The sequence below is a fragment of the Neopsephotus bourkii genome, unplaced genomic scaffold (assembly GCF_033783945.1).
Source record: "Neopsephotus bourkii isolate Nb327-2 ecotype Australia unplaced genomic scaffold, CSIRO-AGI_Nbou_v1 NB_1792, whole genome shotgun sequence".
NCBI lineage: Eukaryota > Metazoa > Chordata > Aves > Psittaciformes > Psittacidae > Neopsephotus > Neopsephotus bourkii.
Genome location: NW_026902266.1, coordinates 11,897,086 through 11,918,525, shown reverse-complemented (window position 1 = coordinate 11,918,525; position 21,440 = coordinate 11,897,086). Strand labels below are relative to the sequence as shown.

At 36.8% G+C, this 21,440-nt stretch overlaps 1 protein-coding gene across 1 annotated transcript in view; it reads left to right on the top strand.

Moving 5' to 3' along the window:
- The window catches only part of SBF2 (SET binding factor 2), a 260,129-nt gene that overhangs the window by 94,090 nt on the left and 144,599 nt on the right, over positions 1–21,440 (top strand). Inside the window, exon 3 of the mRNA XM_061380465.1 lies at positions 19,566–19,703. Coding sequence (XP_061236449.1) covers positions 19,566–19,703 — 138 coding nt within the window. The remainder of the gene's footprint in view (positions 1–19,565; positions 19,704–21,440) is intronic.

Here is a 21,440-nt window from a genome sequence, read left to right as displayed (position 1 = left end):
CATGAAATTAATCTGGTAATGATACAGCTGTTAGCAAGTCACGGGTTTTAAAGGATATGATCAAGGCTTTGTGTTTGTAGCATTTTCTTTCCCTCCTGTTAACTTGCCTTGCAAAATACTGAGTTTCAAGCTATCATTCATAGGTGGACACTTTTTTAAGGCACATATAACTCATAGTATCAAAATATGTACCATTTTACAAATAATCTTGTTCTCAGCAACAGAGTTCCTACTTCATGGAGGGCAGAATGTAAATCTTTAGAAACTCATAGGAGTATCAGTCAGTGTAAAGATTCCCCACTCTTTCAGTTGCTAACTTAAATCTTTTGAAACCCAAAGTAATTCTGTATATATATAATATACGTATGTATAATATAGTATTAGATTATAAGCAAGACACTATTTTGATCTTTGTTCTGTATTGTACTTTTTACCTTATCACGCAAACATAGATTTGCTGCATAAGCTGTCTTTGTGGCTGTTGTTGAGCAGTTGGAGACAGAAAAATGGACAGTAGAATGACAGTTTTGAATGACAGTGGACCTAAAGATTACTGAGATAGTAGGAATAACTTTAATTTTAATTGTAACCACATTTATTGGCTAAGATGCTATTAAGCATCGTTGTATCTGGGGATTTACATTAAATCATGCAGAAATACATGCGGTTTGGTTTGGAGAAAGAGCTGTGTTTTTTCTTGGTGAATATTTGAGACACAATATGCTAACATTGCACTGGTAGCTGGGAACACACCTGATAGAAAATGCCACTTTCTCAGTGTTGTGGGCTTCCTCTGTTACTTTGTTATGTTTTTAACACCAAATAAAACAGAGAAGTAAGAAAAAGTCTCCATCAACTGAAATTTAAGATGTTAGTGAAGATCTGAGTTACTTCAGCTAAGAATATATAAAAAGTATTCTTTAAAAATATGAACGTTTTAATGCATTTCACTAAGACAAATGTACCTTACTAAATGCAGTCACCACGGATGTGGAGGAATGCCTGGATTGTTCAGATCCCATCATATAATTCCATGAAATTGTAATCACTATTATTACAGGTAGAGGGTTGGGTCAGTGTTTCAGGTAAAAGGCCAACAAGTAATGTATTCCTGTCCTGGTTCTGTGAAGATGATTTTGAAGATGGTTCTGTGAAGATGGGTTTGTAGAAGTGGACAGCGTTAGGCAGTTCAGTTCTATCAGTTTGAATCTTACATAATTTTGTTATTAATGTTGCATCTAGGAAAAATCTTTATCATGTAATCTACAACTAAAGAGCTAAAATATGTAATGTTCCTTATTGCTATGATTTTGCATTTATGGAAAAGATAATGGATTTCTTTGTTTCTGAGGCAAGATTTGAGATTTTCTTTCAGCAGCCTACCAGTTTCATTTGTACAAGATGTGAATTCTATCTAGGGATTGTTAATCTCGGAGACTCTTTGGGGTAGGATACTCAGTATATGCAAAGGAACATCAAATAAAATTCAGAGCGTACAGGGAAGAGGAGATGATTCTCTCAGGATTGAATCATGGCTGCAGTGTTGCTGTCTTTGTGATTTTGGGTTATTTTTTCAGTGAGACATAAACCCGAGGTCTGCCTGTTATAAAGACTAAAGATCCACCCATGCAGATGTAGGAGTGTTAGCCACTTTGTTTTCTTCACACTTTTATCCTGAGTAATGACATTCTGCCTACGCTTCTCCAGCAGCTTTCCTGTGATTAAGTGTGTTGTTTCCAGCTTTAAAATAGTTTCGAAATTTCCTGAATGGATGAAGAGATTTTCAGAAGGATGTGTTAGTCTTCATGAGTGGGATACCACCAAAATGTATAACCAAAGTGAGCACTGTTGAAAGTCAAGCTGAATTGGATTGCAGAAGGTAGTGGAGTGAGAGTTCTTCAGCTGTACACATGGCTACAAAAAGAAATAGCAGGAATCTGTTAGACTGTGAAGTTTGGATTAAGGTGAAATATCTTTGCACAGTCCCAAAAGAAATTGTCTGGTGCAACTGTCTGTAACTGCAGTGGTAAACATTGCTTCAAATGCAAGGTGACTACTGAGAAAAGAATTGGAAAGTGGCATTGCATCTCACACCTCACTACTAACAGAATTTGATTTTAAGATTTATTGCACTGATGCTCTGGGCAACTAGTTGAGTATATACTGGTTGAATAAACTGAAGATTTAAAGTAAGTACTGCTCCTAAATGAAATAAAATCCTGTACAGAATTCTTAATTTAACCAGACTATTTCACAGCAGGAATGCTCAGAGATGAGAAGGCTTAAGGCACACATGAAGGCTTTCCAGTATATATTGATTTTTGAGAAGGGTTGAAGAAATTGAAAACCTACATCCAAAAAAAGTATATTCTTAAGTGTGTGGTTAAATAAGAAAAATAGTGAAGAAAAGTGGTGTGGGTTAAGGAAAAAAACCCACAAAAACACAAAAATCATGTGTACGAGTTTGTGTAAGGGGAAGGTAAATTCTTGGTCTGGTTTTTAAAATCTTGACATTGCTGTGTAAGACAGAACCCAAAGGAGGTTTCTACATAGGAGCCAGTATAGTTGGAGCAAGGAAAAGCAGTTGCTCAGCAGGATTTTTTTAAAATCAGTTAAAATTATAGTACTTTAGTTCTTCAGAATAGTGATCAAGGGATGTGGTGTTGCAATGTGCTTATCAATAGAATGTAAAATAAAGACATTTATTTATTAGAACTTATAAAGGAAATGGTGTAAGGTAAGGCAAGATCAGTCAGAGGTAAGTGAAGAATGGGTCAAAAAGATGCGAGTCACTGCGTGACAGGAAGAGTAGGTGGTCAGCTATGGCAGAAAATTGCATTTTCCTGGATGCTGGTGGGAAGACCAACTGAAATAGATTTTGTGGATAATGATTCAAGTTTTGGTCTGCCACTCAGTCTGCAAACATGTTTATATATCCAGTTCTTACTCTGAAGTGCTGATGTGTCTTTCTATATCATTAATTTTTTTTGGCCTAACAGTAATGAAGTAAATGACATCTTTTTGTAGACTTTTCACTCTCTCCCTAGTGTGGTTGTTATCTCACTGGTTTTGAACCATAAAGCATCTGAATCGGTGAATTGAGGGCAGGGGGAGATGTCAGATCTGTTACTTGCAATGCGGACAGGGCTGTTTGACAGCTTTGCCGTTACATGCGAACATTTGATGGCAGCTCCTGTGGCTCGGGGTTAGCTGGTTAGCTGTGGTTTTCAAATGAAGAACACTAGTCCAGGAGCTCTTTCACAACCTATAGTTTCAGATAACATTGTCTAGATCCTGGCAGAACAGTTCTTTCCATTCCCTCTGATTAATTTTGACCTGGTATTGTGGTATGTTTTTCTTTCCTGTATCTGCTGCTCATCCACTTAAGTCACTTTTCTGTCGGATTCACTTGTTTATTTTATTAAAAATAAAAAAAAAGAAAAAAAAAGGACATGTGGAGGAATGTTTTTAAAATGCGTCAGCCCTTCCATGGTAATACAAATGAAAGCTTTGAGGTTAGGTTATGAGAAGAGAGTTCAGAATTTTGATAGTTTGTTAGGTTGAGGTAATTGCCTGGGGAAGGCTACAGACATTTTCATCAGGCTTCTCTGTCAGCCTATCTGCATTTGCTGTATCGGATCACTTCCCATATTTGAAGGGAGACAGAAAATTAAAGCATGTCTTCAAAACCCCACTGTCCAGTAACAATTAAGTCAATGTACTTGTATAGCTTTCTTTTGAGAAATTCCTCCCTGGACTTTGCGAGGCTTTGGTTTTCTGCTTTGCTGAGCTTGTTGAGGACTTTATGTGCAGATCTAGGAGGACACTTGGATATAAGTTGTTTGGCCGCAGGTTAAATATTAGAAAAGAGTAAGTCACTATAGAATTACAACTAGCGTCATCTAGCTGGCTCACTCAGTATACATGTAGTACAGGTTTCTGTTATTTTGGTGTGGGCTGTCTGAAAATATAAGCTTCCGTCTTTCAAACCAGCAATGCCAGCACAAGTTTATTCCATAAAAATGCTAAGAGGAGCTGATTCTTTTTCAATACATTTATTCCGTAGCCCTAGGCAAAATTTTGCAAAAGATGAAATTCATTAGGACATTTGACTTTCAGGCTTATGTTCAATTATAAAGAAAATAGAGCATAGTTTTGGCTTTGCATGGAGAGTTCTTTTTGTTCTGAATGAAATGCTGTTTTCATGAAGTACAGTAACTTTCTGAGTACTTGCAGCAATGTGTAGGCCTGTGTTTATGACTTGGTCTCTACACAGCCAGTGTTTTCAAGTTGCTGAGGCTGAAGTTTTTAAGGACAGAGTTGTTATTCTTAATATCTGGGGGGCTGGGGGATACTATTTCTTGAAAAATGGTCTGTTGGTTTCTATTTTGGTACAAATCTGTGCATAATTGAAAAATCATTTTGGCAATCTACTCTGAGTTTATATGTGTGGGCCAAACCCGTTTGGTAGTATCTACTGCCATTCTGCTTTTTTGTAAGAAAAAGAAATTGTTTCTAAAATTGCATGATGTTGACTAGCAAATAGGAAAATAGCAGAAAATTTCTGTAATGTTTTAAAGGCTCCCCGAACCCCCCCAGTACTCTGAAAAATTGTTTTTCTTCTGTGCTGTTGGTTGAGTGTAGTCCAGTATCTTTAGCTGTTCTAATGTCATGGGTCAACACATGTTTCCTGGTATGCAACTGTTGAAAGGGTAGGTTTTCTGTTTGTTTTTCAGTTCTCTTTTTTAATGTAACCCATACACACGTTGTCAAAGCTCATATATTATTCTTCTAATGTTTGTCCAGTATTCCATAGTTAGTTTAAAATTTTCACTTAATTTGTTTGGAGTTTGCAGCAAATATTTTTCGTATTATTTTTCTCCAGTATGATCTGTTTCATATTTTGGAGACTTAGGAATGTAGGAAACATTGAGGCATCAGGAAATGCTGCCTGCAGTAGGGTATTTCTGCTCATCTTGTATCATTACTCCTGAGACAAAATGATGAATACTCTATTTGTAGGCAGCTCTGCAGTCCTTGCTACTCAGACGAGACCATCATGTCTGAGGTGTTGTCATCTTCAGCACTTATGACATAGTCATCGTCTTGCTGAAACAGGTTGCGCCTTGTCATGTTTTATAAATGTTTTCCTGATATAATGAATTTTAGCTATATATTCACAGTAAAATGAAGCTGCATGTTATTATTACTCTTTTGAAATATTACCTGGTGTTTTCTGTTGTTTGAAGAAATGGCTTTAAACTTTCATGGCCTTATAAATGCTAAACTACAAATGCATTGTAAACCTTAGGTTTCGGTCTCCTTTCAAACTGAACTGTAGCAACAGTGATTTGCTTGGCTGTGGGTAACTTCAGGTAGTTTCACACTCTTCCAGAGATGACTTTTGCCAATATAGCAATATTTTCTTTAGATGAGGGGAAAAATAAAAGAGCCATAAGTGGTTGAGTGTTTCTCTGTAACACTAGAATTTATTCTTAGTAGCTAAAACAGCCCGAAGGTTTTCAGGTGATTTTTGTTGCCTGTAGCATGAAAGAATAAGTAGTCATTCTTTTAAAAGAACATGCTGTCCTTTTGGATAGCTGTATTGCACAAGTGATGTCCAAGTCAAAAGTGTGTTGTTATTTTTTTGTTTTGTGTTACTTTTTATTTTTCCTGCAGATGGCTTCCTCTGGGGTATAATTTGGAATAAAATTCAGTACTGTTAAGTATTTTGGCTGTGTATTTTATTCAAAGTATGTAAGACATTACAGATGCCTTGAAATATTTCTATTTCCTCTGTATGCTTATGGGACAGTAGAAGGGAACCCCTTACGGTCAACTAGTGATTCTATTTTTACATATACATGTACCACTAACATTTGATTAATTTGGGGGAACGTGTTAGTTATTTAATGTTTTCAGTGAGAATATGATCTTTACAGTATAATTTCCCATGTTTCAATTCCTGCTGGTCAATAGCTTCTCCTATGAAACCTCATGAAGTTTAACCATGCCAAGTGCAAGCTCCTACACGTGGATCGGAGCAATCCCAGACAGGGATCCCAGACAAGCTGGGCAGAGAAGAGATTCAGAGCAGCCCTGCAGAGAAGGACTTGGGGGTGCTGGTCGATGAGAAAATGAACATGAGCTGGGTTCAGTGTGCGCTCGCAGCCCAAAAAGCCAACCGTATCCTGGGCTGCATCAAAAGGAGCATGACCAGCAGGTCGAAGGAGGTGATCCTGCCCCTCTACTCTGCTCTTGTGAGACCTCACCTGGAGTATTGTGTGCAGTTCTGGTGTCCTCAACATAAAAAGGACATGGAACTGTTGGAGCAAGTCCAGAGGAGGGCCACGAGGATGATCAGGGGGCTGGAGTACCTCCCCTATGAAGACAGGCTGAAAAAGTTGGGACTGTTCAGCCTGGAGAAGAGAAGGCTGCGTGGAGACCTCATAGGAGCCTTCCAGTATCTGAAAGGGGCCTATAGGGATGCTGGGGGGGGGACTCTTTATTAGGGACTGTAGTGATAGGACAGAGGTCTTATTCTTTCCTGTAAGGGTGGTGAGGCACTGGAATAGGTTGCCCAGGGAGGTTGTGAATGCTCCATCCCTGGCAGTGTTCAAGGCCGGGTTGGACGAGGCCTTGGGTGATATGGTTTAATGCGAGGTGTCCCTGCCCATGTCAGGGGGGTGGAACTTGATGATATTAAGGTCTTTTCCAACCCTAACTATTCTATGATTCTGTAATTCTATTGTATAACAATTATTTGATAAGTTTACCATATGTACAGTAATAACAGCACCAGTGTATTTGCCCCCTTCTTTAGTACAATTTGCATGAAAAAAATGTGGTTTATGTTTCTATTCCCTGTATTTTATAAGATGTTCAGTAATGTTCGGTTTGAAAGAACCATAAGGGCAGCCCAGGTGTCTATGGATGTAAGAGATTGGAATTAAACTGAGAGGAAGCGTTTTCTGGGCATTCTGTCACTGCAGAGGACACCTGTATGCACCTGAAATGTGCAAGTATGCTTGTAGAGGTATTTTTTCTGTGCTTGTTAGCTGTCTTGGGACAGAGGGGGAAATGTGTGTTTTTTTTTTCAAATTGTAAAGTTAACAGCTTACATTTTGGTAGTAAATTACCAATAACTGTCATCTTCAAGCAGTAGAATATTTTACAAGTCTGACCAGTTAATTTGCATTAAATTATCACGCCAACATAGAATTAACTAATCCGTACTGTTCCACCTGAAAAATATGTATTCCTTTATATGTAGTCTTAATCAGTACTTTCCAAGAACTAAATTTTATGCTATGAAATGATATGATATTTTCAGTATGTTGCTCATAAACAAATTTTGCTTTCTTTTTTAGACATGTCAGTTTAAAAAAACACCCTTATTTTTATCCTCTTGCTGGCTTCACAGAGAAAACCATATGTAATAGATCAGTTTATTTAGTCTGGCTAGAGTCTGTTAATTTGCTCAGCATTTCTAATAACACAAACTAGTTTCAGAGCTAGTTTCAGTTCTGTCCAAACTGATAGTATTCCTGAGATCAGGATGAGACCAGAGCATCTCCTGAACTTAAGGGAATCAATTGCACTGATGATACTAACATGCCATATGTTATAAATGGGAAACAAACAAGCAAAAGAAATCCCTGAATCCCTCTCAGCTTGATTTGGTAGAAAATTCCATCTCAGCCCATGGTTTTGCATGCAACATGTAGTCACATAACCAAGACAGGCTAGCCAGACTTCTCTGCAGTATCTGCCAGCCCCATGAAGTGCTGGATTGCTGCCACTGGCTGTCTTGCAAAAATTGAGATGTCCAATTAGATATTCAGGTGGAAATTCTGTCTAAATCTCTATGCTTGAATGGTTGAAGCTCTGAAGTATCAGATCTAATTATGATCATATCATAATGTAGAGCTTCAAGTGTAATGAACATGTTCAGGCCCTGAAAAGGAAAGAACAGGAGGTTTCATATAGAGGTTTCCAGGTCTCACACTGGTCTGGGCTGGCTTGCGCTGACACACATGGAGTGAATAATTTCTTCCAAACACTCAAATTTTACTTGAAGAACTCCAGCTGAGGGCAACCTAATTCTTACCCTGATAACCTGTTCCAGTTTTCTGTTCCCTTCACTGATTAGAGGGTGACATCTTATTTTGAGGTTTGAAATTTTATTATGATGACTTCTGCATATTGTAATACATTGGATTTGGAACACCTATGTGAAATTTGCTTACTAGCAAACACTTTATCTGCATATAACTACTCCATAAAGTGCTTCTCAACAATAAACTAAAACAGATCAGCTCTTTTAAACCCATCACACGACACTTGTTTTTCAGCCCCAGGGTGTTGGTGGGTTTGTTTTTTTTTTTTTTTTTGTTTGATTGCATAATTAGCTGCGCTGTATTTTTAATACCCCATTCCTCAAAGATTGTTTTAATGGCTTGTTTTCTACAGAAACATACCAGTCATTTTTCTATTTGTATTTTTAATTTTTGTATCTGATACAGGTTCAAACTGCCTTCTGTTAATTTACCTGAGCTGACTGTTGTGCTGAATCTAATGAAATTATAAATTTCCTATTGATGTTCCTTTACCCATTTGAAACATAGGAATAATGTCTGCAGTCTCTAGACCCCTGTAATTTCCCATTTTTGGAAAAAAAATGTGGAATATTAACTTCAGTGGTCAAAAACTCCTTATTTCTTTCCTCTCGGATGCAAGTTACGTATTATAGAATCATATATTCAGATCAGTTGGAAAAGACCTTTAAGATCAAGTCCAACCTGTACCCCAGCACTGTCAAGTCCACCACTAAACCGTGTCGCTGAGGGCCTCATCTACATGGTTTTTGAACACTTCAGACTGTGACTCCACCACTTCCCTGGGCAGCCTGTTCCAATGCCTGATCACCTTCTCTGTGTAGAAATTTTTCCTAATATCCAGTCTAAGCCTCCCCTGACGCAGCTTGAGGCTCTTATTTCTTGTCCTGTCACTTGTTACATGGGAAAAGAGACCAGCCACCTTCTTGCTCTACTCCTTTCAGGTAGTTGTAGAGAGCAATAAGGTCCTCTCTGAGCCTTTTCTTCCCCAGTTCCCTCAGCCATTCCTCATAAGACTTGTGCTTCAGGCCCTTTACCAGCTTTGTTGCTCTTCTCTGGACCCGCTCCAGCAACTCAGTATCTCTCTTGTAGTAAGGGACCCAGTCTGTTTAAAAATGTTGATTTTTATCAGAGGTTCTCACTTGTAAATTCCTTTTTTTAATTCCAGTAACATCTTATGACAAAAGCATGCTCCTCATAAAAACTTCTAATGCTCTATTTTGTTCTAATTATCATGTGGTTGAGAATGAAGAGCATTCAAGTTGCAGTCTTCTCATGATTATGCAAAATTCAAATTTAAAATGTCTTCCAAACATGGAGTACACTGAAAATGTGCCAGAAGAGAGGAAAACCAGTTCTCATGATTAAAAGTACAGACTTTCTCAGTGCCAAAGTTCTCTGAAGTTTCATTTTGACAAGCTTTGGAATCTGTTGCTATCTTCTTAATTCAGACACTGCTAAATTCTGAAAACCTATCTGGAGGAAATAGAGTCTTTTTACGAAAATAGGCACTTACTGGCATGCCAACAGTGCATATGAAAGCATCTGCAGTGGTACAAAGCCTTTTTGTTTAGACTTGAGCTTATGCCAGATAAACTCTCTTACCACACCCATTGAAGACATCCCGTAATGCAGTCCAGTAGTAATGCCCACTGGTATAATATATGCCTCAGCAGAGGACAAGTATATCTCATGCAATTGGTCCCATTTTTCTGCACAGGAAACTGAAACTCAGTGGAAAGCACCAAACTTTTCAGCTGTCTTTTCATGCTACTTATTTCATTGTGTTCTTGGTGAGAGTGCTGACAGGAAATGCATTTCATGTTTTTCTTAATTAATTCTGTGGAAATGTAAAATTCAGCAGTAGCAGCCAAAGTAGAGAACTTCATTAGTGAGATACATTCATATTACAATCTAGTTTTTGTTTGGTTTTTTGTTTGTTTTTAATTTCAGATCATCTGGCTTTCGTGCAATTGCAGATACTTTTTTTTTGTGAGATTTTTAGCTACATTTCATTTTCGTATTCTTACGTACTTTCTTTTCTGTACACACAAAAGGGGAGATCAGTTGTGACTGTAAGTGGGAAATAGTAACAAGAAGCATGTAATAAATATTGTAAAATTCTAAAAATGAACAGACCAGCTATATACTGCTCTTTCTGTAATTTCCTTTTCTTATTTTTAATTTAAGTCTTCTTAGCTGAATAAAGCTCTGGTTAGGGGGAATTGTGCTGGGCTAGGTGACTGCTAACCCATTTAAACTTCCCCAGTCATTCCAAAAGCCACTTCCCCATGCCAGCCATTCCTTCCTCCTTTCCCTTAATTTCCCCTTACTAGGCGGAAACATTGATGTTGAGATGGATGCCCTGTCTCTGGATTGAACTGGCAGAAAAGTGCTTGGGGTGTGCTGTCCATGTTCCAGGTCATGGAGGCACTGGGATAGATAGCAGCACCATTTTGCTGGCACTGGTTATCTGCTCTCAGGAAACCTGTTTGTTTCAGTCCATGGAGAGAAGCTATCAGGCAAGGCAAGGTGCAGAAATTAGCTGAATCCTGTGCAGGTTGACTGTGACAAAGCCCAAAACATGGAGATCTTGTACAAAACATGGGAGCTTCAGAAAGACCCCCTGTGAGCAAAATCTAGAAGCATGCATCTCTTCTTGGTGTTACATTTACAAACTTACAGCCTTCTGCTTCCGTTGATCTGGTTTCCCATCATTCACTTTGCTGCTTTTTTTGGAACTCAAGGTGAGTTTAAAAGTGAGTTGCCGCATGAAAGGGTATGGTTATGATTTTGTTTGGACTGAGTAGTGAATTTTGTTCAAGGGTTTTAAGGTGTATATACTATCCTTTTTGTGTGTGTTTTGTTTTTTTTTCTTTCCTGTAAGCATATTTTCTTAGTCTAATTTCTGCTCTCTATGTGAAGAGTAAATTCTGATTATTATTTTTTTTTTAATTCATTGCAATATCCTTTGTAGTATATACTTCATTACCATATGCTTGCACTTGTATTACCACTTGCACCTTTTCTTACAGTTGCCGGACAGGAATGGAATTATTTTCAAACATGGTAACAAGGCTGTATGTGAGATTAACAGTGTGGTTTAATATCTGATTGTGCAAGTGTAAGTTATAAAAATAAGGTAGTGTGGACCTTGTGTACTACAGTAATGTTCTGTATAACTTGGACCAGTTCCTTTGGAGGAATGCTTAGGCATTAAAATGTCAAATCAAAATTTATGCTCATGTAGTGCCAATTGTAATTATTGAGTGATGTATATTAAGTACCCTGTTGTCCGTTCTGTTTTCTTGGGTTTTTTGACATTCAGCCAATGCAGTGATATGTGTATTTTGAAAGATAGTTTATAGTCTTAGCTAGAAAATGAGTTGGGAAATAATTAAAGACAAGAAAAGGTTTGTAAGTGGTTTCACTACAACAGGTGGTTGTAGGACAACTGTCAAAAGTGAAAGAAAGAAGGCAGGGCATAGAGGAGGAGTAGAAAATGGTGCATTAGGCAAGGTCAATATTTCATGCTTGAACTGATTAACATGTATATAATGCTCATTTATAAGTGTTTCTAAATGGAAACTGTTTTTCTAGGCTTGTGACCTGAGATGACTACTAATCCCCTCAAGTGTACAGACAGTGGTCAGTAAAAATAAGAAAAACAGACCAAAACAAATTAGCCATTTTCTTAGTATCACAGTGCATTTTGGAAGGCACTCCTGAGTGCTGGTTGAATAGGTTAAGAGGCACAAAAATGCTTCTTTGTCCATTTTGTGCTGAAAATTAACTTGCAAGTTCTTAATACAAAGGATGGATTTCTTTGATAATGATGATCTTTATTTTTTAGTGTCCTTCTTTCAGTATTACTTCAGGAATATTCTGTCAGATATTTTCCCTCTATGCTGTCTTTTTTGTCTCACAACCATAATGCTATAGACCTGTATTTTTCAGATTGAAGTATAATTTAGTGAAGTCGTGTCTCAGTTGAATTTATTGCTGCATTGAAATTGTCTTTTCTGCTTTCATGTTGAATATTTAGTATTGGGACTTACCATTATTCTTTTCACCAACAGTATCATTGGCAGCAATTATTGCTGACTAAAAAGCATTGCTTGGACAGAAAAATTTTGGAGGCAGGCTATGTGTTCCTGAATATCAGTTGAAATGTATGACTTTTTAACTTCTTGATGAAGTTTAAAATGTATGTTTAAAAAAATAAAAATTCTCTAGCGTAAAATAATTGCTTCAGATACCTAACCCGTTTGTATTTGGTTTGACATATTGATGTGTGTCTGAGAATTTCTGGTTGCTGTCCACAGCTGTCTCACTCTCTTCGCCTGAGGTCGCCCAGAACATGGTGGATATGTTGTGTTTTGTTGGGGTTGGTGGTAAAAAAAGATTCTGGGTCAAAGGGTCCCAGAATTTTTAAACTGCTGTAACATTATCTTGATGGGCACTTAGCTGAAAACAAGAGGAGGTAGCTTAGTTTAAGTAAATGAATAAAAGTCCATGCAATTAATTATTTGCACAAGTGCACCGGTACCGGTTTCTTACTAACCATGATTAGAATAGAGATGTTGGAAGTTCATTTCAAGAAGAAAACCTCATTCAGAATGTCATTAATCCTGTACTATTTCCAAAATAAAGGAATTAGTGTGCAGTAGTTAGTTGTAAATCACCACATCTGTAGTCTGGGGTGGCTTTGTTCAGAAATATTCAGAAGATTATTTGACAGGTTGTATTTTATTTTTAATAAGCCATTGATCTGGAGTTAAGTGTTCTGAAAACAGAAAAGAAACTGCTTTCCCAGGGGGTGTAGTTGTCTTCCTAAAAGCCAGTTCAAAAATTGTTTTCACAAGACAAACTAGAAATACAGTCCCTGGAAGCATGTTTTTTTTTTTTTTCAAGTTCAGGCTTTCAGCATAGTGGACAGGTGTTTTAAGTTGCACAGTGTTACGAGCTTTTTAAAACAAAGCAATGAACTTGAAACGCGTGTGTGTGTAGATGTACACCCAGGTGTATATATTTACTGCTGTGCATGTAATTTCAGAAAAAGATTTCTCTGCCTGCATGACTTAGGAGACTGAATTAGCTGATTTTAGTTGAGATGTTCTCAAGTATTTTAACTTTTCTTCTTCTTATGAACTTCTGCTGCAGGGTCTCTGTGACAAGCTTGAGTATCTGATTATTGAGGATCATTTTAATCTGTAGTTCAGATTAGAGAATACCTTGTCTGTTGCTTGTGCAGGAATTTGTGCGTTGAGAGATATTTCAGTAACTTTCAGGCTTAAGAACCCCAAGAGTGCAGTTGAGGAGCTTTTCTTTGAAGGGAAGTATTTCTTAGTGTCTTTTTTGACATGTTCTGCATGTTTGAAGAGCCAGCTACTGAGGTGGAAATTTCCGTAGTATGTGGGGAGAGTCTGTCCCAGGCAAGGAGGGGAATGATTATATTCCCCTGTAACTCTTCTTGGACAGTAATGTCACCTGTAATCACAGCCTTCCTGCTGCTTCTAATGTACTTCCCCAAAGGATTTTACCCAGTTTCAGGTGTGAGAGGCTAAGGGACAGGTACAGTCTGGCAACACCAACATGTGCAGGCACCTCAGTGTGCTTTTTTTCAGTTGCTAAGAGGAGAAAGCAATTCTTTGATTTCAGATGAACACTGTGTATTGACACTCCTTTTGCCTTTCATCTGTCTCTGGTGTCATAGGTTAGAAAGTCTGAAATTAATGAAAACGTTGGCTTCTTAACCTCTTTTCTGGTTTCAGCACCCCACCAGCCTCTGGGCTGGTGGGAGAAGTGGGCAGCTGGTTTGTGCACATCTTTGAGGCATCAGGTCCCAGTAGTTCACTGGTGCCACAAGGTGATTGTGTAAAGGTTCATCTTGGAGAACTCTGGATTTCAGTAGATTTCAGGGTAGAAAAGACCTTCATATTTCTTTTAGGGTTAAGAGCTATTTTTATTCTTTCTTTATAAGAGAGTTGAATTGTTTACAGCTAACCATCAGAATATTCTACAACCCTTAAAATGGGCTTGTTACCTGGAAATAATTTGGAGTATACTTTAAGTGCACTAGTTTTATTTTAGACTTGGCTAAGAATAAATATGCAGCTTCTTAGATATGAGATCTTGAAAGGCAGGAAGATGTTATAAAATTCAGTGTGTATTTTGTATTCTGTTTATATTTAGAGATATCCCCAAATCTCCAAGCATTTCCTCAGATTTACAGCTTCATAACATTGCTTTTTTATTATGCCAGTGAGCACTGTAATTGTTCTGTTTTAAGTAGAGGTATGCATCTGAAAAAGAAAATTCCCTTTGCCAAAATTCCATACATAAGTGAATGGTGAAATGGTGAAATACTCAGCAGCTGGTGCTAGGTCATGCAAGTCCAGATGGAACAAACTTCCTTCACATAATGTCCAGAACATGGTCCTTTATTTTCAGGGAGGTTTGTAGAAAAGATAATGATCTTGATACATGTTAAAAGCAAAGCACAGTTATGTGAAAAGTCAAAGAAAGTCCACAGAAGCAGACAATGAAATGAAACCTTATGCCCGGAGTGATCCAGTGGAGAATCAAATGTTTGGTGAAAGAGTTAAACTAGAAAGGAGGGTGAATTATCTGTGTCAGATGTGTTAACTTGTGAAGTCATTTTGGGATCTTTCAGTTCAGGTGTTGTCAATAGAGTTCAAATGTTTTCTGTTTTATGTGCATCCAAATAGTTTTGGATTTTATTTAACAAGAAACAAGTACAGAAATGTATTTTGAAGAAAAGATATAGTGTGAGAATATATTTTAAATGTCATTATTTAAGTGCAGGGTTCTGTAGTGGTATATCACAGACCTTGTCTTCACTTCAAAAAATGCTTTCGAGAGATGACTTGCAAAAATATATCACACAGACTTTCTGAACAAGGTTCCCCCTGCCCCTTTCTGCTTTGGTGGTGCTATTGGGGTTAGTGAATTTCTGACAGAAAGCTGACCAGATCGTTGATACAGAAAACAATGTAAAGTGCAGAGAGAACGGTCTTCTTGTCTGTAGCTACACAGACCCAACTAGAATATTGTTACGGACTTGGTTGCGCTTGGGGTGCAACCCCAGGTGTAAATGACAAGTTTCTAACATGGAATTCAGGAAATAAATAATTTCTGGTCAACAGATATGGAGGGCAGATACTATAGTCCTGCCATGGTAAGGAGACAAATGACTAAGATTTTTCTCTAATGCAACTTGAACACCATATTGTTACCATTGTTCAGTATGGTAACAGTATTTGGTCGTCATTTCCACAGTGTGCCATAAAACTTCTACCTACATAATAATTCCTCCAGTACTTTAATAGAATTGTGACTTTGATTTTCTTTAATTTTTCAACAGCTTTAGTGTGTTCCCCAGGGTAGTGTCATGGCATCAAGCCTGCCAGTTTTCAAGGAGCATTTGGACAATGCTCTTAGATACATGGTTTAACTTTGTAATTGCCTGGTGTGGAGTTAGGAGTTTGACTTGATTCTAATCGCTCCCTTCCAGTTCAGGATACTCTATGATTCCATGATTCTAGACAACAAAGCTGTATATATAAGCAGTATATCTAAGGTATATGCTGATTTATGCAAATGATTTATTTTAGAAGAGAAGGACAGGGCAAGGAGTAGGGGTACACTTACAGCTCTAGGTAGGAAAGAAGGAACAAATTTCTGAATCAAGCAATGATGACATGTTTGGCTTACAAAAATTAGAAGAAACAAATGTCACTTCTGAACATTCATTAATCATGTCTACACTTTAGAGAGAAGACTTGTGGTGATGACATGACATATAAAGTTTTTAAAGGTAATAAACCCAGTTACACTGTTTTAAAATACTCTGCGTCATTTAAAAATCTGTCTGGTTTGTTGTTTAGTCTGAAAACATTTGTGGGAATAATCAAGAGAAAATTTCTTTGCTTCACTGGGAACCTGCAGTTTCAAACAGTGCTTGAAATACCATTGCAGCACCTTGAATATAAGATCTCTTACGAATTCTTCAGCGCAACTTCTGGATATTTGCACCAGATTTTAGAAGTGGATCAGTTGTAATCTGGAGTTGATTTTAAGCACTCGCCACCATTAGAGGCTTATTTCTGTAAATAATGAGTTGGGCAATATGATTATTTCCAATTTTCAGTGTCTTTAGTAGAAGTTACTTTCTGGTTCCAGGACTTCTGGCAAATAAGTGAAACAATATGGGAGCGTGTTCATTTTTAAACTCCTGGGTTTTTTTCTTGTTTACTGAAGAAGCACATGACCTTTGAATTATATTCACAGTGGTGCTTTTGTCTGTTTTGGTATAGCATCTGGTTTGGTAAGGAAACATTTTCTTGTTCTTAGTGGCCAGACTGTGCTGGTAATCATACTGGATAGTAGCTTGTATTTATACTAATTTGGACATTCTTCTCAATGTTGTTTGCATGTCAAATATTACACTAATATTTATCACCTTATTTTAAGGAAACTGAGAATCATTCATTGTTTAATTTCTTGGGGGAGCATGTTGATTTTATCCTCAATCTCTATATTTATAAATTCCTTCCAGTTTATTTGAAAACACAGATTCTCTGTGTAGCCAGTGGGTGTACTCCAGCTGTTTTCCTTAAAAATCACTAATTGTTGTTTTCTAGTAAAACAGTTATATCTAGAAAGCATACCTTACACACAAGATCATTTTGAAATAGGGAAGAATTCTTACTGGAATGAGTAGAGTTTAGACGTGTAAAGATGGAGAGATTGCTATTGAGAGCAGCCTGCCCACATTAGCTGTCACTTCTGATAGTAAAAAATTTAGCTGTTGGTTTTCCCTTTGCATTTCCCAGTTTACAGGGCAGATTTTGGGACAAATTTTATGCAATATTCCTGCTAATAAAGGATTATTACAATGTATTTTAATTTAAAATAAACACAAAAAGTATATTCAAAGTTAAGTTAGCAATAGCTCAGAGTTCAAAATTGATAGTCTGTGTGTATCATGTGAAAACCAGCAATGCATGAGCCACACATCTCAGACTCACGTATCTGTTGAGTGCAGAATACGTTGTGGATTATCTGGATATACTGGCTCTTCTGTGCCTTTAGTAGGTGGTGTTTGGTGTATGGGGAATAGTCCTTTGTCCAGGAATTCCGGACAGTTAAAATTCTGATGGATTACTGCTTACACATACGAGATGGGAAATTACCCATAAAGCTAAAGGGCAGTGGCACCAGCAAGGAGCTCCTGTCAGAACTGGTAGACTTGACAGGCCTGAAAGAGTGTTGATTGTAAACTCAAGCATTCAGAGTTTAAGAAGTGCCAGAGCTAGGACCTTAATTTGTATGGATGATTCCGTATTAATGGTATACTGTGAAAATGTTTCCGTTATTAACAGAATCTTACTGCATTCTTTGCATTTTGTCTCATACTTGTTGAACAAATAGTTATTCAGAGTTTGGGGTTTTTATCTTATTTCAGCTACAGATTCCAAGCTTCATTTGCCACACACCACCTAAACTCTGCAATACATACAAAACTTCAATGATTTTATTGTCAAACTTTTAAGTGATGCTTTTATTATGATGTTGTATGTATTGACCATATTGCATTATCTTTATAGCAGCCCTGCAGGACTAATAGTGATATCTTCTTATTTTTAACTGACATGGGATGAAAAACAAAGGGAGATTAGGCCAGTGTTATCGTGGACTAATACTGGATGCTTTGCTCGGGATGACTAGAATGCCTTTTCTCAGAGTACTTTTTGATGTTCAGAACAGTTATTCTTAGATGCAGGAGGGGGTGCTTAGCACTTCTAAGGATACAGACTCAGAAGTGTTAAGCTGACTATCTAGAATTTGAAGAATGTAACATGAGAAAACTTGGGTTTTGAAGATCTTCCCAGGATTGTAAAATAAATTGTATCGCAGAGGCAGAGTTTTAGCCGCTGGTCACCTAAGACTACCCAGGTTTTATTGTAGATGTTCTAAAGATGAATCTGTAGTACATGTTTGTTTACAGCTTACTCTGCATGCTCTTGTAGTTTTTAACAGCTAGCTGTACAGCAGAAGCAGATGCTGGAAACAGGAGATTTTGACCTATCTCTCTGGTTCCTTTGGTATCCGCATTGTTTCACAATTTTAGAAATGCGTGGTGTGTGGGTAGTTTGCATTTTTAATTTTTTTTTTTTAATTCATAATATATACAGGGGCTATTGCCTTCGCCACATGTAAATTCTAAGTTTATAATGTTGCTAGTGATGATGTACTTTTGAATTTTTCATGTATGTGACTTCAGCCTTTAGTAAAAGAAACGGTGAATACAAAATTCCATACAGGCCATCTCACAAATCTTCAGCAAACTAATTTGTGAATTTCAGCATCCTCTTCTATTACAAGTTATTAACCAGTGTCGTACACTAGTAATTTAAAAAAACCCTGAAAACATACACTTTTCACTTGCTTTTGAGCTATAGTTCTCTTTTTCTTCATGCTGTTTGTGGATCTCCCTTCTAAGTTCAGAGCTGCTGTCTTTGGTTCTGATGACTTGCACTGTGCTACAACCCTGGTCAGCTTGAAGGAACAAATGCTGAAAGGACTTAGGCTTACTTGACGTGCATTTTAAATATTGCAAGTTTTAGTCTGCTCATTGCTACAGAAGCTTGGAAACATAGTATTTGAAGTACATGTGAATTATTTGGAGAACTGCAGCCTATTTGAATCCAAGAAGCAAGTGATTTTCTTTGTTTCTGGGAAGTCACAGAAGTCACTAAGAAGTCACTAAACTTGAACATATTTTTCACAGGGGTGGCAAAACTTATATCCCTGCTATGACGTGACCTCTTGTAAAATTTCAAATGTTCACTTGAAATTACTGAAGTAGTCAATAAATGGATGAAAAATAATGCTCTGTAAGTAGTCTTTTGTAGTAGTAAGTATTGAATAATTTTGCAAGTAAGTGAGATTGGAATATCTGATTGATTAGATAAATTAATGGAGAAATAAGTGGAGAAATTAAAAATGTAGAGACATTCCAAGACACGACAATTTCAGCTTCAACTTGTAACCTGCTCTCCAAATGAAACCTGCCTGCATAATGTGTCAATTTATTTCCATTGTTACCTGTTAAACCCTGCAAAGATAATCTTGAATTGAATTCAAAGGAACACATCTTCAGGTTGCACAGTTTATTATGTTTCCTTTGAGGTCTATAGAGCTAGATTTGTATCATTCTGACCAACTCCAAGACTTACTCGGTTTGCACCATTTTCTCTGAATTTGCAACCCTGAATATGTTTGCTGTAAATAAAATGAGCTTCTTGTTTCAGATAGTGTTTTGTTGTATTGTTAAAAGATATTTTTCATATTTATTAAGATAATTGATATTACTGCTTAACTATATGTGTGTTTTGGTTGTTTGTTTTTTTTTCCCATTAGTTTTGCCAGCCTGGAGGATGGCAGCTTTCGAAAGAGAGAAAACAGCCAACATTCTTTGTGGTGGTTTTGACTGATATAGACTCAGAGAGGCACTACTGTTCCTGCTTAACTTTCTATGAAGCAGAGATTAACCTACAGGTAAAAACTTTACAATAAGTAACAAAATACAGAAAAAGGTGTCTAGAAACGATAGATTAATGTTATAGAGGACAAATATAGAAAATATTTTGTGGGTTTCTGGTAAGGATATATTTTTTCTAGCCCACACAAATGCATGTGTTTTTGTTCAAAGGTAAGCTTAATCTACTTCCTTGTGTTTTTGTCTTAACCTGCTTTAAAAAAAACAAACAGCAAAACCCCCCACAACAAAAAGGCAAACCCAGCCAAAAACATTTCATAGAATTCCTTTTTCTCCACCACTTTTTTTTTTTTTTTTTAAATGGGACAGCCAATATTGTGTTCCTTTCATTTAGTTCCGTGCTTGACATATCATGAATGATTCTCATCTTTGTTCTTGGACAAATTGTTTATTAACTTCTGCTCCCTCTGCTGGCCAGCTCTTATCAGGCCAGCACAGGACAAATGTATACAAGCTATGCTGTAGGTGTATACATATTCCTGTAAGTACATGTAGTGTGGGTGTAAATGGCATGATTTTAAAACGGATAGAACAATTCTTCAGTTTTTAGGTAGGTTGGATTTTGGGTCACTTGGAAGTGTTGGTTTTAAACATGTGTGTAATTATTTTTTGGGCAGCCTCAGTCTTTCAAAAATAGACATTTTGTTTCCCATTTGATGTAAAGTATTTCGCAGGATCTCTGCTATGACATAATCTATTATGTTATATCATTGTTATGTTTTTGGATGTTTTATTTCCCCACGTGAAAATTATAAAATAAGTAATACCTTGGCATTAAGTATATTAAAATTAGTTACAATTAAATAGATGGCTGACTGAAGTAGGTTTTTTGCTTTATTAGTATAGTGTAAGATTACTGATCATTTGCTTTTAATAATCCAAGTGTACTTACTCTTTGTTTTGGTATAGTAGTATTCTTTTTCTGGGCACAACTGGAAGCCAGAGAATAGCAGTTGTTCTTATTCATTAATGCTACAGTTTAGGTGGTTTTTATTTTTTTTTCTTTAGACTATTAAAAGGAGTTAAAAGCAGAAATATAATAGAAAATTAGATATATTTCAGTCTTAAATTGTAGTTTAGATCAGCTGGCACCTTCCTGGTAAAAATTATGTCATTAGTTAATGTCTCTCATTTTTCCTTTATGTTATAAATAAAGAGTGAAGTATTCTATAGTAGTTCTTTCCCAGCTGATAAAAATTTACAATGGCTGATTCGTCCTCCACTCTATGTATTTCATAATATATACTAAATTTAGCAAACTTGTTATTTATCCTGTGGTTTCTAGCAGCTGCTTTTGATTCAGTATTCCCATCTTTGAAGTAATGCTCATCACAAAACATCCAGTATTAACTAAAAGGTTTTGGGGTTTTTTTCTTATATTGCCTAAGTATTAAAATAAAAAAAAATTAAAATAAAATAAAATAAATAAATAATAACCTGAGTGCAGCAGGATGTTGGTTCTCCTAATGCCATTCCTGGCTGGGTTGAAAAGAATGCATATTTTTCAGATGAACTTGCTGTGGTGAAATTTATTCTATGACTGCATTGTTTATAGCTAAACTTCCTGTTTCTTTCTAAAACCCTAAGAGAATAATTGAACGTGCCCTGTTACATGGTCATTAGACAAGAATTCAGCACATGTACAGTCTGTAATGAAACATAAGCTTATGAAGTATTGGGCTATGAAAGTAATATTGATTTAACCTTTCAGATGCATGCCTCATTAAAGAAACAGT